General features: G+C 34.7%; 1 protein-coding gene across 1 annotated transcript; it reads right to left on the bottom strand.

Annotated features, from left to right (window-relative positions):
• Positions 1-873: 873 nt before the first annotated feature.
• Positions 874-5007, bottom strand: LOC145132293 (pyrophosphate--fructose 6-phosphate 1-phosphotransferase subunit alpha-like). The gene is made up of 16 exons (XM_079067030.1): positions 4682-5007; positions 4153-4325; positions 3943-4055; positions 3676-3864; positions 3442-3509; positions 3224-3307; positions 3094-3147; positions 2919-2999; positions 2740-2833; positions 2586-2659; positions 2257-2469; positions 2067-2171; positions 1816-1932; positions 1628-1731; positions 1337-1502; positions 874-1253 (listed from the first exon to the last, which is right to left on the bottom strand). The coding sequence occupies exons 1-16, from the start codon at positions 4769-4771 to the stop codon at positions 1134-1136; spliced, it is 1845 nt and encodes a 614-aa protein (XP_078923156.1). The 5' UTR covers positions 4772-5007; the 3' UTR covers positions 874-1133.
• Positions 5008-17409: the final 12402 nt, after the last annotated feature.

The following is a 17409-nucleotide window of genomic DNA, read 5'->3' as shown; positions in this document are numbered from 1 at the left end:
TAACACATATATTATCAATAGAGATAGAGATAAGAAATGTATTGAATATATGTGTTTGTAGAAGAATGAATGGGAGATTACCACAGGAAGCAACAAATTCTTGCTTCGATCTTACTTCCATGTGAAAAGGTAACCCGAGGGAAGAGGTAACCTGCTGAAAAGGTAAAAAGGGTTAAGGTGATTATATTACCCGGTTTCCTGTCCTTTTTTGTTAATGAAATTTAATTTAGGACTAGATCATTAACTGGCCCAAAACTTTGGGACTTTTTCGCAGATTTCCCTTTTGGTTATTTCATTAATTAGATTTTATCAAACACTCAGAAAACTCATTATTCTATTATTACAACTTCAATTAGCAAAAATGTTGAGTTGTGGAACCTTATTCTTCATTTGACCTCATAGCCGTTAGGTTGAGTTTTTTGGACTTGATCTTATTAGCAAATTTTAGATCAATTGCTCTTAATAGATGCCTTTGAATTCATGTAACCTAAGCTAAACAAAATAGTAATTCGACAATCATTAATAAAATCTTCCGTTCTCTCTTGTTCGTCCGTGGACATATCTTTGATCGCTTTGATCATGTGAACCACGTTAAATATTGTGTTCTTATTTTCCGTTTGCATTATTACTTTATATGTGAAATTATTTATCGTTTGTTAAAGTCGTTAAATCCTAACAAAAAACATATCCATATGCCAGTTTAATTGCTCGTTTTGTTATAACTGATTATCTTATTCTGATTATTTCATATTATATAACGACTTTGAAAACTTACATCCAAACACCCCATAACTCAACTCGGACCAAACTAAACACCTACCTAAATAGTTTCGGTTATTGGTTCCATAATTTTATAGTCCATTCACATCCATCTGGTCTGGAATCAAGATCTAACCTTTTTTCGGTTTTATTTTCAAACTTTGAAATAGTGTCATTTATGTTTATCTAATACCAATACAGATTCAAATTCCGTCAAATCTAATACACTACTCTATAATCTATATACCTTTGCACAACCCGCAAAGACTTCACAAAATGGCAGCATTTCACTACAGAAACACGGTTATTTCTCATTATTCAACCTCCCAATTGATCAAATATCAGGATACTAAAACTCATACGTATGACTCTAATTAAATGTTGCCATTTGAAGGAGATGACATAACAGAAAGAATATCCGTCACAGAAGACATGGCACTCAGAGCAGCTTTCAGAATATCCTGAGAACAACCTGGTTTCACAATGCTTCGTACCTTCATAAATATAATTAAAATCATTAAAAAAAAATACCATATTCCAATTTATAAAATATCATATAAAAGAAATTCAAAAGTACCTTGTCAAGATATACATTCAGTTCCTTTATACGACCCATATAATCCAGGTCCTCAATACACAAGCTTACAGTCCTAGATTCAGCCCCTGGCCCATCATATTGAAGAGGCCCAGGGTTTCTGTACACATCATCCATTAAGAACTTTGTTGCATTTTGTCTAAGCACCCTACACAATCACAATCACGACTTAAACCAATAAGATATAAATGCTTAGTGTTTCTTTTTAACTTAATACAGAAAGAACGACTTAATAGAGAAGTCAGGAATCAGAATCATGATAAAGTGACATACTCGTATACTTTGCCTCTCAAGTCCACAATAGCAGGATGGACAACGGGTCTTCCAATAGTTATGGATCCCGAAGCACTACCATAATCCTTTACAGCCATCATAGCCTACAAATTTCCAAAATATTCAAATACTCACAAATTTATCAATCATTATATACCAAAAAAAAAAAAAAAAAAAAAAAAACCAACCGTTATTGGAGCAGCACCACAACGCCACTTGCTTAAAGAATTCTTCAAGTTAGTTACTGTGGCCATATAACCATTCAAACCAGCTGCCAAAATATGGTAACAAATATGTCCAAGAACCTATGTTATATATATATATATATATATATATATATATATATATATATATATATATATTGTCCCATGTTAGTTAACAAGCACATTTATCATAGAATATGTAATTTAAACAAAAAAAATATAAAAAGAAAGCATACGTAAGCATAGTCACAGTCGAATTTTGAAGGCAGAGAACCCCGAGCTTGATAGCCCAAAAAGTGGCAGATAGCTGTAAATTTCTTCCCTTTGTATGTTCCTTCTTTCTGTTAACATATTTCATAGATAACTAAATCTTTAATAATCATGATGACATAGAAACCATAAAAAGAATCATGGTTTGTATTGTACCAGTCTTTTGCTCATTTCTGCTTCTACAAGTACAGCAAGAAGCTTTTCTGTTTCAATCTGTGACAATTGTGCTGAGTCATCTGATTCTGGATAAAGAAGAAGCTCTTCTCTAATAAATGGTGGCAAAAAGTGAAATAATGCGGATGCCCAAGGTGACAATTGTGATGATATTTTATCAATGGAAACACCTTGTCGAAGAAATCGATGGATTTCCTGAAACAAAAAGATATGAAATGATATAAACAGATGTACTTAATGAGTTAAACATCATTTATCCATACAGCAATCAATTATTGAGGAAAAAGAAAAAGAAACATCCCCTTAATCACCTTTAACAACCCGTAAACTTCAGGGATGCTTTCTATAAGCCCTTCTGGAAGTAGAACAACACCATGGTATTTTTCTGTTAAAGAAAATTTATTTTAAAAGACAAACCGATGATAATAACTATAAATCTATAATTGAGACACACCCACAACAGACCTTTTTCTGCACGAGCTTGCACAGCATCACATATCTGTTTTGTTAAGTCAAAAATGGTAAGTTTTGAAGCAACAACTTCCTCACCAAGAATAACCTACAAAAAAAAAAAAAGGTTAAAACTATGTAAATATACGTATATAAATGACTCAATATAATAAGAAATGAGGTGTAACAATTACCATGTTAGGATGTGATTGCAGAGTGCATTCCAAGGCAACATGTGAGGCCTTCTGACCCATGAGTCGAACAAAATAATAGTACTGATCAAGGAAGAAAAATCGTTTCTTGATTGCTTAATTTTTGCTAAAAAGTAAGAAAAGAAAATGAAACTTTGTTTTGAAATGTGTGGATTACCTTCTCAGCAGAAAGAGCATCTGTGCACAGGTTGCTAATGAGTTGAGAGTCAACCTAGAATATATAGTCAAGAAATGTCTATAATGATATTATATATCTTTAAAGTCAATTGTAGGATGCATAATGATACCTTGCAAACTGTATCAAAACCAACATTAGCTTCCACAAACTGGTTCTTGAGATCTCCATTTAAAGTAACAGGTACTCCAACCACCTGCAAAATTCAAATTTTTTTTAACAATAATAGCCTCACAATTTATGGCTTGTAACTTGTAAGGTGTTTAAGCTTCTTGTTTATGTCTATGTGGGATATGTTATTGTAATCATGGTGTATGATAGCTTAGCTACCTTTGTAGAGCATTTTGCTTGAGAAAAAGTCTCAGCGAGGTGGGCTGCATCGGTGTTTGATGTTACACCTTTGATTTATAGAACAAAAAAAAAGGATTAATAGATGATAAAACAAAAGATTGATGAAGACATATATATACATAAGAGAACCTAAAGATATGAGGGAACTAAGGAACTTGATTCTCTTTAATCGATAAACTTGATCCTATATAAATATATAATATACATGCATACCTCCGACAATGATCAAGCCATCTAACTTCAAAGCATTACATGCAGCCATGGCGGCATTAACTTGTTCTGATGTTCTTATTTGATCTCTCGATCTTCCCAATAGATCATAACCACCTTGATTTTTGTAGGTTGCAAGAACATCATCTGTGATCTCAAGGGTTTTTTGAGCAAATAACCCTTCCGAACCACCTAATCACATCCATGGAACAATTCTCTTGAATCTTTAATAATATTTACATATATGATAACAAAAATAAAAAGCTTTACCTAGAAATCCAAGCAAAGTACTTGAAGAGTTATGGATTTTGAGAGCTTCATGTAAACCCCAAACAACATTATGTCCTCCAGGAGATTGTCTGCCACAGAAAACCACTCCGACCCTGAAAGATGGTGGTCATAATTCATAACGAATATTACCATTTTATCCCTCCGTGGAAGAGATTACAAAAAGGGAAACGGGAGAGAAGGAATTTATACTTGATTGCAGGGTGATCGTTGATAATCTGTGCATCGGGAACAATGGATGTAGGTTTAAGAAAATGAGTCAAAGGTTGACCATAAGTGTGAGGAAACGATTGACTAATAGCCTGAGCACCAGAAGGATCTGCTGCAGTAGTCGCATCACCAAATTCTACTCGCACGGTAGTTCCCTGTGACAGAGGTCGTTAGATATGATCATCGAATCATGTTCTAGGTGAAGCTACCATTAAACCAATCTTAGGATGAACCAGGTAAAACTGTGAAGATCGATAAAATTTGATCACAAAAGCGAAATCAAGTAACAAATGATCAACAACAAAGTCTGATATGTTTTACACTTTTACTAAATGGTAAAAGTAACAATAGAAATAAGTGCATCAAACTGTCAATTAGTAAAACGATTCAAAAGCCAATTCAACCTGAAATCGAAACACATCAAATACCATTACATGATGCATATATAAATGGAAAACATCAGAATAAGTGCAAAAAAACAGTTTGGAACTTATGAAAGTGAAAGGGAAACCTGAAGGCAAGGAGGAAGCAATGGTTTGTAAAACGATCGAGCCTTTTGAAGAGTTGAAAGGTCTCTGGGGAGTCCATAATCTGATCCCATTTCGGCAAAAAGGGGTTGCTCTGTTTTTACGCAGTTGACTTTCCCTCTGTTTTTTCTTCACCAACGAACTGGGTTTTTGCAGGGGTTGTGGTTCAGAGTATCTACCATTTTTGGAGCTTCTTCTTCTCAAATATGTTTCTGTGATCAACCTGGTGTCAACAAACAATGGGGATGCGCCGTTGAAATATGAAAACTAAAGAAAAGGCACTACATGCGTAGCTTTGTACGACGCCCCCTAATTATTCTTATAAAAAGAAAGTATATAAAACAAAAAGAAATACGAAAGGAAACAAGAATATAGAAGGTGGTTTAACTTTAAATAAACTATTTTTAAATATTAGCTTTCAATGACATTACATAAATAGTAGAAAATGATTTATTCATTTCTTAAGAAGGTGTACAAGTAATTCTAGTAAACTTTTTATTTTAAGTTGTGTTTTCTTTTTTCAAAAATAACTCTAATAATATATATTATATTTTTATAATCTATTAAAAAAAATTCAGTTATTTGAAGTTCACATTGATTTATAACTTATAAGTAATGGGAGATGATTCTTCCATTTAAGATTTTAATTCAATCAAATATAAAGATGGTTCTTCTATTTAAGATTTTAATTCATCAAATATAGAATGTGTGCTTCATCCATTTGTATAATAACTATCATATTTTTTTTTTGTTTATAATATAAAAAACTATATGTTTATAAATGATTTATTAATAATAATATACAATAGTTTAGAGGTTTTTTTTCAGAAAAGTTTTAATATTTTGGTTATTGGTTAAAAATAATATAATCTTAAGAAAGTCTCGATATTTTGACCAAATTAACAAAAAAGATTCTGTCTAAATCTACGAAACTGAAAAAAAAAATTAACCGATAATCTATTATTTTTTATAAAGAATAATAATTTTAAATTAAACCGTAATTTGTCCTTTTATATAAAAATTAGAAGAACTTTTCAAGAATTTCATATATATAAAATAATAAAAATAATAATAAGTAACTTTTTTTGTTACACGACTTATATATTAACATAATAATACATTTATATTTAAATTTATCTTCACTTAGATTTTCTTTCCTCGCTAGTCTCGGATGTAATTTGTCTTCAACATTAACAACTGTACTCAATAGACTTTGGGGAAAATGACTTATCAAGGTAATTAACTTTTCGGTATGTTCACATCTGGGTAACTATCTTTTTTTTGTACACATCTAGGTAACAAACTTGTTGAAAGTGTTCACATATGACCATTATGACCTGCTGTAGCAGGTTACATCCTAGATGTGAACACTTTTGACAAGTTCGTTACCTAGATGTGTACAAAAAAAATAGTTACCCAAATATAAACAAAACGAAACTAAGAGTAAATTACACGAATGGTCCATGTGGTTTGGAGGAATTTGTGTTTTTGGTCCCTAACTTATTTTTTTAATTCGGATGGTGCCCTTATTAATTAATTTTTTTTAATTACTTTTCTTATTTATGTATTTATTCTTTATATATTTAAAAAAATTAATAGACCCTACATATCTGTATCTCCTCACCATCACATCTCTCATCCTCCTCAACTTCTATTTATTTTTCATCTTTAGTGATATCGACGTCTTCACCATCCCTTCTTTTTTCGGTCCTTCAACTCCGTCGAATTAACACCACAACCCAGTGAACCCACTAAAGATGAAGAGACGGTGGATTATGGTGTTGGTTCGCCAGAGTTGAAGGACCAAAAAAAGAAGCATGGTGAAGACGTCGATGTCACAAAGATGGAAAAGAAATAAAAGTTGAGGAGGATGAGAGATAGGATGGTGACCGGTGAGACCCAAATTAAATTTCTCAAATGTGGTTTCAGGTTTACGGTGAGAAGATAAAGATATGCGGGGTCTATTAATTTTTTTAAATATATAAAAAATAAATACATAAATAAGAAAATAAATTAAAAAAGAAATTAATAAGGCCACAATAGTCTTTTTAGGTAAGACAGGGACCAAACGTGCAACAAAAATAAACAGCAGGGACCATCCGAGTTAAAAAAATAAGTTAGGGACCAAAAACACAAATTCCCCCAAACCACAGGGACCATTCGTGTAATTTACTATTACTTTTCGTTTTGTTCATATTTGGGTAACTACTTTTTTTGTACACATCTAGGTAACGAACTTGTTGAAAATGTTCACATCTATGATTTAACCTGCTACAGCAGGTCATAATGGTTATATGTGAACACTTCCAACAAGTTTGTTACTTAGATGTGTAAAAAAAAAGATAGTTACCCAGATGTGAACATACCGAAAAGTTAATTACCTTGATAAGTCATTTTCCCTAGACTTTGTGAAAGGAAAAGAAACATGGTGAAGACGTCGATGTCACAAAGATGGAAAAGAAATAGAAGTTGAGGAGGATGAGAGATAGGATGATGACCGATGAGACCCAAATAAGTTGCAATTATATTTAATTTTTCTTTTCTTTTTTATCATTTCCTAATAAATTAAAATAATTTTGCCACTCACTTTTTTATTAACTTGGATACATGTCATTTTTTGATATTTTTTATTAAATGTTTTTTCTATTTGTCATTTTCTTATTTTTTTTATTTTTTCTTAATTATCACATCATATTTACACATCAATTAATAATTACTTTAATTGAAAATCCTTCCTAATAAATAAAAATAATTTTGTCACATATCACTCTCTCATTAACTTAGACACATGTCATTTTTTGGTATTTTTGATTAAATGTTCTTTCCATTTGTCATTTTCTTATTTTTTTTATCTTTTCTTAATTAACACATTATATTTACACTTCAATTAATAATTACTTTAATTGAAAATAACTAATAAAATACAATATTAGTATTCATATGTTTAATATGTTTCATTTTAAATTTTAAATTTCAAATTTTAAATTTTAAATTTAAATAAATTTTTGTTTAAACTTTTATATTTAATTTTTTGTTTTATCAAACCCGTATAACATAAGGGTCTCACACCTAATTCATACTATAGATTAGAGTACAAATTATATGTAAAAGGAACGCTTTTCTATCAGTTAAAACGTAATTTTAACAGTAAGTCTGTTCTCTTATTTGATTATAAATTAAATAAATCATACATACCTTTAAACATTTATTTAATAATATTTTAAAATAATAATAAAAAAGATCTTTTTCCATTTATAATTTACCATGAATAATGGTTAAAGAAAACTTTTAATATATCCGACTTTATTCTCTTTTCTTTCTTTTGCGTGTATCCACTTATGAAGAATCTCCCACCATCGATAATGACTTAATATTCTAAAGTCATCATCGATCAACCGTTTCATAGATATAATTACATAGTAAACAATATGTGTTTTCAGTTCACTTTTATCATAAAAAAATGTTTAGAATAACATTTAAACGATTATGTTTGTAAGTTTATAATAATATGTAAAATCTAGTGAGTAATAAATCAATTTCTATTTTTAATAGTTTATATATTATTTGATTATAAATTTATAGCATAATTTTTACATATTGATCCTAAGATATATGTTAGTAGTTAAAAAAATAACAATTTTACAATCTAGAAAAGGTTATCGTTATAATTTGTTACACGTTTGCCTTCTATGTCAATGTAGATGTTTAAAAATATTGATCTTGAAATTACATTTCCCAAATAAGAATAACTTATCTCATGATATCATAAAAAAGCATCATACAACAAGTTCATTAAAAGTAAGTTGTCCCATGATAATAAGGTTATACCAATTTGGTTTGTGATATGGGACCTTAACGCCTATCATTACAAAATCAATAGAATTTTTAGTTCGACTATGTATATAATACGATTATCTTAATCGTATGAACATGTAATTTATGTGTGTTCTTCATTTGTCATCATATCTTGTATTGTGTATGTTGACCGAACACCTAACCACTGGTATCGAAGTTTTGGACGAATATGAGAATATGAACATTGGCAGGTTGATGACCATCACTTTACCTTTTTGGAAGATGCAAATGGAAAGATTATATATACCAAAAAACTAGATAAACTTTTTTCATAACATAAACATGAAAAGAAGAAATATGATGATTTGGATTTATTGGATTGACAAGCCCTTAAAATAATAGGTTTATCATTGGCGAAAATGTTGTTTGTGATACCATCGACGAGAAGACCACGTTTTGACTAATCAAGTCATTTTCCAACATGTACAAAAACCTTCTGCTTCGAATAAGGTTCTATTAATAGTTAGTTGACACTAAGACGAAAGAAGACATGTATGTTATATATCACATGAATAAATTGATATTGATTTCTTCTAAATTGATATTGATTGACATTAAGTTTAGTGTTGAAGTGTAATTAATCATCATTGTTGTTGTTATCTTTGTTTCCTGAGAGTTGGTATAACACATTTACACAATTACGCGATTTGACACAAATGACCGTCTATGAATGCCTAATTATATGGTTATAGATTTTTTTTACTATATCCGGTTACAAAATATGTGACATGGAGGCCTTACCCTATTCTATGCACCTCAAGAAGCCAATGAACCATATTTAATTGGGATGGTTCGTCTAAGGCTGGACGGAATGGGAGCGGGGAAGACCCGCGGGGACCTTCCCGCCCGGCGGAACACCGCACCGTCGGTGCGGGGAAGGGTGAGGGGAGCCTCTCCCGCGTTCTCTCTCCGGCTGCGATTGGGTGTATTTTTTTTTTCTTTTTTTGAAATTCAAAATGGATTTAAATCCATTTTTTTTGTTTTTTGTTTTTTAACCTTTTTACACACCTATAAATATACAACTATTTTCCATCAAATAAAATTCACACAAACCCTCTACTCTCTCTACTTTCTTCTAAAAAAAAAATGAATCCCAACAATCAAACCCCAACTTCCGATCGAAGGAAAAAAGCCATGGTTCGAGTATAAACATCCATTCTCGAAACATTTTTGCTATCGATTCATCACCACAAGGAGTTTATTGCCCCCAACTCAATGCTCCCATTCAATCCCCACTACAATTCCAATACCAAAATGTTGGACAATATTACCCGATGCAAGTTCCAAATGTTTCGCCGCAAATGTTTTCAAACTTTGTTGTGTTTCTGGATCAACAATCGCCAAATCAACCTCAACCCCAAACCCAAACTCAAACTCAAACCCAAACCCACCAACAACGCCAACTTGTTGACGAGTTGGATGACTCAGAAGAAGAAGAGATGGTTCCCGAAACTCAACCCACACCACCCCCACAAAGACGTAAAGGGAAAAAACAAGCGCGCGAGGGTGTCGCACAACCGGGAAGACAAAAGCCGACTGCATGGCTTCCACACGAAGAGCTAGTTTTGGTCAAAGCTTGGCTGACATTTCTGAAGATTCGATTCAAGGAAACGCACAACCGGGAGAACATTTTTGGTTTCGCATTTTAGAACGGTTTCGAGAGGAGCTAGAAAAAGGCGACGACTACCGTACGAAACATCAACTGAATTCGAAGTTTCAAGAAATGGCAAATGGGGTTTCAAAAATAAACGGGTTGTACAACAACCTAAAAACCCAACGGAAAAGTGGCGAAGGGGACGAACAAATACTTCAAGAAGCTTTGCAGTTTTACCTTGAAGAAGTCGGAAAACCATTCAAGTGGCACGATTGTTGGAAATTATTGGTTCGATGTCCTAGGTAGAAAAAATACGAGCAAGATTTTATTTTTGGAGTCCAACAATCAAAGCGAACGAAAACGGGCTCTAGTGGTTCACAACCTCCTCCGATGCTCGGGTCGGTCTAGATTTAAATCAGGATGACGAACTCGAGCTAGAAGAAATTGTCCGCCCAATGGGTAGGGACAAAGCGAAGAGAAAGGGAAAAGGGACTTCTTTGGGTGCATCTGATTTTAGCGGGGACATTGACGAAATGCGGAAAATAACATCGTCGTTTGATCGATATAATCTTAATTTCTCCGAACGTTTGGCGTTCGACAGAGAAAAAGAAGAAACAAGGAAAAAGGAGCGGGCAGAGAGACAAGAAATGGAGGATATGAAGTTTTTGATGGAAAACGTCGATCATCTCTCGGGGCCGGCTCTCGAGCTCGTGATGAAGAAGAGTGAAAAAATTCTGAAAAAATATTTTTCGTAGGTCGTTCTTGGTTTGTTTGATTTTTAGTTTGTTTTTTTTTTCTAGTTTTTTAAATTTTAGGTTTAATGTAACTTTTATTTTAATTAATGAAATGTTTTTTATTTTTAATTAAATTTTATGTTTAGTATTAATTTAAAAATTATAAATCAAAAAAAAAATTAATTTTATTTAATAAAAGAAAAAAAAAAGTGAGGGAAGGGCTTCCCACCCATTCCTTGGTTTTAGGTGAGGGAAAGAAAAGTGAGGAAAATGAGGGTATGACCCACAAAAAGTGAGGGAAGCTTCCCTCCCATACCCTCCGGTGTAAGCGGTTTTGACGAACCCTGTTTAAAAGCCTAAATTCAATTTGAAAGCACATATATGTTTACTAATGTGATGAAACCAAAGAAGTTGAAGTTCACATATCTTTAACTAGCCTTCTAGACGATTGATAAGAAGGCTTTAGACTATTCATATGAGGTTACGCATTTTTAGGTCTATAAGAGATACACACCTTAGAAGGCAGTTGGTTGTTAATCAACCCCCACATGAAATATCGTTGAGTCTCAAAGTCTGTAAACATGATTACGAAATCAATAGAATCACTTTAGTTTGGAGGTAGACATAACACCATTACCATGTGTGAACCATACAACTTCTGGGTTCTTTGCATGTTGTTGGTGTTTGAATACACACAATAAGTTAATAGTAAAAATTTGTAGATATCAAGACAACTAAAACTAGACAATCGGGTGACCCGACCCAATTACATTTATGTCATTTCGGGGCATACTAATTTTTAATCCAATTTACTTGTGTCGGGTATGTGTTGGCTTGTTAGTCAAAAAACAGCCATGGAAATTTCATTAAATTCTTGCAACAAAATCAAATTCAACAAAATGGTGAAGCTATGGGTTTTCCAAACCTGTTTCCCAAAAACCTGGTCGCGTTACAAGCTTGTTAGACAGGTTCAACTTTTTAGATGGAAAATGGTTTTGGACCGATCTGGTTTTTGTGAAAACTGGTTTGTCTTCATTAGGAGCAAACTCGAATCGGTTTTCAAATCCATCTAGTTTGGATTAGAATTTCTGTTTGAACAATGAACACCTCTAGTTTATGGGGTATGTTGAAAAAGCCAATTACCTTTTTAGAGGTTTTTATATTTTAGCACATTTTGACCCTCTTGCCTTTTCTTGACATTTATAAACACGGTGAGTGAATTGGTTCAGCATAATTTTGAGTTCATAATTATTTATATTAATGTTTTATATTTAAATAAGTAAATATCTATATGATATGAATAATTTTCTTTAACAATTTTATAAACTAATGACTAATGGAAGTATAATATTACTTTTCAAATCGGTTATAATCATTTATAAAGATTCGGCTATAAGCTAAACTAGGTGTGAGACCCGTGTACTACACGGGTTTTAAAAAAAAATTAATATCAAGTTGTAAACATTAAGCAATTTTTAATGTAATACTTTGTTAGCAATTTTGAATTTTATTACAACACAAGTGGTAGAAAATGATTCTAATTTATTTAGGACACGACATCATATTTGCATTTTTATCACTTAATAGCAACATTTTTTCATTTGTATCAGATAATAACATTGTACTTTCATTTTTATCTCATAGTATAACAACTAAAAAAACCATTCTACCCTTTTAAAAAATTTACCATTCTACCACTACACTGTTAACATATTAAAATTAATAGTTTTAACATATATCTAGGAACATATTTCTAATTTTCAACAAAATAAAAACTTACTTATATTTATGAATGGGCACGACATCATATTTGCATTTTTAGCCGATAATAACAACATGCTTTCATTTGTATCACATAATAGCATCGTACTTTCATTTTCATCCCATAATAACATCATACTTTTATTTTTATCACATAATAGCATAATAATTTCGTTTTTATACCATAATAGCATCATACTTGCGTTTTCAACCAATAATAACAACGTAGTTTTTGTTTTTATCAGATAATTCCATAAAAAAAACCAATGTGAGTTTGATGATACCATTAAATATGAAGTATGATGATATATTACACAAATCCACAAACAGAAACAACAACACTTCCTGGGGTATTTTGGGCAAAAACATCTATATAATACTTAAAAATAGATATAAATACGTAAAAAATACGTTTATACACATTATTTAATATTCATTACATCATTGTACTTTCAACTTTTATTTAAGGAATTGCAATTTGAAATAATGAGGTAGATCGTTTCGAAGTACAATGCTACAATAGGAAGAAATAAAAGTAGGATGCAACATTAAAAATAATAAATGAATGTACATTGCTATATCTTGCATTTGAAAGTAACAGTCTTATATAAAACATATGGAAAATGGTCCAAAAATGCAAAATGTAATCGGGGGAGTGGGATAAACCATATTGAGCTAATGAACAAAATGCACCAGGGGATAAAACATCCTCAAAATGAGGCAAAAAAACTGCACCAGGAAATTTAAAAAAAAAACCTTATTTAGCATACCGAACAAAAAATTATACCACGAGTAAAAAAACTATATGGGGTTAATGACATAATGTAACACCCATAAAAATTGAGTCAAATTAAAACATTTTCATTCATTCAAAAACCATTAACTTCATACATCTCGTTTTCAAAATAGTTTATTATCAGAGTATCCCCCAGAACCATATCATAAAAATCGTAAAACATGAGGAGCGGTACGATCACGCCTTCGCCTTGCCACGATCTCCTGAAGTACCTGAAACATAACACTACAACTGTAAGCCCGAAAGCTTAGTGAGTTACCCCCAAAATACCAACCACACATAACATACTCATATCATATCACAAATGGAACAGCCACGCATATCGGGTCTGCTGTGTGACTGGTCCGCCCGCACCGGGCCTTCAGTCCACCTGGTCCACCCTCCGAGTCTAGCCATGTACATCGAGTCTACAGTGTGATTGGTCCGCCCGCACCGGGCCTTCAATCCACCTGATCCACTCTCTAAGTCTACAGTATGACTGTTCCGCCCACACCGGGCCTTCAGTCGGCCTGGTCCACTCTCCAAGCCTCGGCACGTCTGGTCCGCCCTCTCGGGGCCTTCAGCCTATTCGGACCGCTCGCTGGGCCTTCAGAATGTCCGGTCCGCCCTGAGTATGTTGGCCTACAGCACTAAGCAGGACCCGCCTCAACCCAACCCCCGTCAAACAACCATGTGCACATAAAACAAATAATCACATAACAATCCTCAACCAGACAACAGTCTAACATATCACATAGCATATCAACATCCTAACCAGAATTCCGACCTAACCGGTCACTAGCATAACATTACCCTATATCCCGGGTACCGACCTTAACCAGGTCACTAACATAACACCATCCTAAATACCAGGATGCAGATCTAGCAAAACAATCACATAACAATCAATACCCGGATTTCCATCCGTTAAAGGGTCGGCCTTGGTGCCGTAGACCCTGTCGATATAGTGAGGATAACTCACCTTGCGACTGCCGAAATACTGCTGGTACCCTTCTGGCTGCTATCTGACAATCCCCGCACTGCTGCTCCTCTAGTTCCCCGAACTATCAATGCCACAATAACACTTAGCCCAAAACAATATCCTTCTAAGGGTAAATTGACCATTTTACCCTTAACCCAATCTGGTCCATGACTAAGGCCCAACACCATAATATGAAGGGCCCAACACTAGGTAAGCTTCTCAAGCCCACTAGTGACCCACTAATGGCCCAATTTGCTACATTGGGCCCAATCCCTTAATGGGCCTCACCCTAAGCCCAAAATATATTCCTTGGTCCATATAATATGATTTCTGATGGCCCACTAAGGCCCAAATACCCAAACATGCCCCAAACCACGGCCCAAAAACTCACGATCCATACAGACAGAGTACGCGGGGCGTACCCCCCATGTACGCTAAGCGTACAGGCAGAATGGTGAGTACGCTGGGCGTACATCACTTTACGTGGGGGGTAAACTCGCTGAACTAAAAGTCCTCATAAGTTCTTAATGGCTTAAGCTCTTAAGCCCAAACTTCAGATCCATCGACCAAACATGCCTAGGATCCATAAAGCCTCAAACTTTATCACTTGGGACGTCCATAAAGCTCTTAACTCAAGGTCTTAATCCATTAAGACCCACCTACATCATACATGAGACAACCAAAGCCATTGGGACCTCATTTTTCTCACTCAAGTCCTCTATTAAGGTCTGAAAGGACAGCTAATCTCAACCAACTCACATCATGCATCACTTTGGGGTTTTAGGACAAGAAATGATGTCAAAACTTCATAACACCAAGATCTACACAAAATAGATGACAAGCAAGAGACTTTATACCTCAAAAGGGCTCCAGAAGATGATGCCTTCCCAGATCTACGAGTTCCAGCCACCCAACTCCTTCCTTGGCAACTTCCTCTTTTCCTCTTCCAAGCTTAAACCACCAAGATGAGCTTTCCAAGGCCAAGATCTTTAAAAATAGAGGTTGGAACGTTCTAGGGTTTCTTCTGAGGTTAGGGAGGCTGATATGGGGGCTAGGGTTGAAGCCATTATGTTCTATATATAGTGGCTCACCCTTAAATTAGGGTTTAAAGACTCTGGACGTACGCTGGGCGTACATCCTGTACGCTGCGCGTACGCCCCCAACACCCGCGTTCATTTATCCACTCTACGCTGGGCGTAACCTAGCTTACGCTGGGCGTACCCAGCCAATTACACGCATGCACTCCATGCATGCCTAGGACCCCTTTGCCAGATATTTCCTTTAGGGACCATTGTTGACAGTATCTTCAAAGTGTCATAACTCCTTTATTCTAAGTCCGCTTCCGACGAACTTTATATCCACGAAAAGGTGGCGAGAAGCCCTATGCTTCTAGCAACACACCCCGACCCGAAACCTTCTCGAATAAAACCCATTGCCCATAAAAGACCGAAACGCCCTTACTCTTGATCTCGGAAGTTCATAAATAAGTACTTTTCGAACGGGGCGTTACAATTCTCCCCCACTTAAATTAGGCTTCGTCCTCGAAGCCTACGGCAACACAAACTTCCGGATGATACTCCTACAATGCATCCACTGATCTGAAACCGGCTCAGTTTCCCTCAAACACAGGTATCGAATCTCTAAATCCATCTCTTCCCTTGCAGGGTTCCGATCAACTGCTTCAAGCCGGTCACCGGCTTCTTTTCTCTGATGACAACGCTCATCAACTGAGTGCCACCTGAAGACACCACCTTACTTCTGTTGGGAATTGAGCATTCTAACACTCCTATGGTGTACATGCAACCCTAAATACCTTGGATCTATGTTTTCTCTATTATACATGCAAATATCAATTTCCAAGGTATTTATCCTAACTAGCATATTATGAAGTACAAGTAATATAAAAACTAGTAGAAATACATACCTCTTTGTTGCTGCTTGATTCCATGGAGCTCAAGAGCCTAGTGCCCCAAATGTGACACCTCAAATGGTTCACACAACATCATATGCACTTGGAATAACTTAGAGAGAAAGTAGAACACTTCATGAAATCGGTTTGCCCTCTTCATGCATACATGGTGGCCGATTTTGCAAGAATAAGATGCTTATATAGTTTGTCACAATTAGGGTAAACCTTAATTGTCATGGCTTTCCATTTCCTTGGATCCATGGGTTCAAATACACCATGGAGCATCCTATGGGTTTTAGCCCAACTTGATAATCCATGGAGCATTAGCCCACTATATAAGTATGGATGATTTACACAATCAACCCATATATTTAATTAGTCTTCTTTTGATCACTTAATTAATTCTAAATTAATTCTTGATCAATACTAATTAAATAATCTTATTAATATATTAGAACTTATAATATATTAATAAACCTTAAGTGTTATTTCTCTCATTTTAGTCTATCCAAATGCACGATGCCATGCAACCCAAATGGACCATGCCGGGTCGGGTCAAGTATATACCAATTATAGTTATGGACTTAGACACTAATCCAACAACTTCTGTCCCAATCTCCAATCGGGAATCCCTTACCTTCTCCTCTTCCAAGGAGACCGAACACATGCATGCGCATCATCCAACATTGCCACAACGGGCATCTCAACGGGCATCCAACCCGTATGTGCTTCCATATATCTGGTACAATCCCAGTGCTTACTACCAATAACCGAAGCATCTTCGATCATCCTTTTACTCTGCATGCCTTCCTCTCAGAGGACCCACACTCCTTCCGGAGCTACATACCTTTCCTTTCCAGGAAGTCTACTCATCAACCCTTACCGCACCTATAAGTGCCACAGAGCTATACTCCGCTCTACATTATCCATGTAGAGCAACCGTTATTCTCTAACTCCCATATACTCTGAATCCGATCACATAACTAACAAGGCCCACGCACGGCCTCCAGCCATCTCCATCATCATGATCAATACTTGGGGCCAGACCATATCGATTACTATTGCATGGCGACATTTTTACTCATTCTCCTCATATCGATCC

Source organism: Lactuca virosa, chromosome 8, assembly GCF_052849685.1.
Source record: "Lactuca virosa cultivar CGN04683 chromosome 8, Lactuca_virosa_CGN04683_v6, whole genome shotgun sequence".
Classification (NCBI taxonomy): Eukaryota; Viridiplantae; Streptophyta; class Magnoliopsida; order Asterales; family Asteraceae; genus Lactuca; species Lactuca virosa.
This window is presented reverse-complemented; position numbering and strand designations above follow the sequence as displayed.

Coding starts and splice junctions, on each gene's coding strand:
- LOC145132293 (XM_079067030.1), bottom strand. CDS start 4,771: ATGGGATCAGATTATGGACTCCCCAGAGACCTTTCAACTCTTCAAAAG. Junction 3,308..3,441: donor AAGCAAAATGCTCTACAAAG/GTAGCTAAGCTA, acceptor TGAATTTTGCAG/GTGGTTGGAGTACCTGTTAC. Junction 2,470..2,585: donor AAGTTTACGGGTTGTTAAAG/GTGATTAAGGGG, acceptor TTTTTGTTTCAG/GAAATCCATCGATTTCTTCG.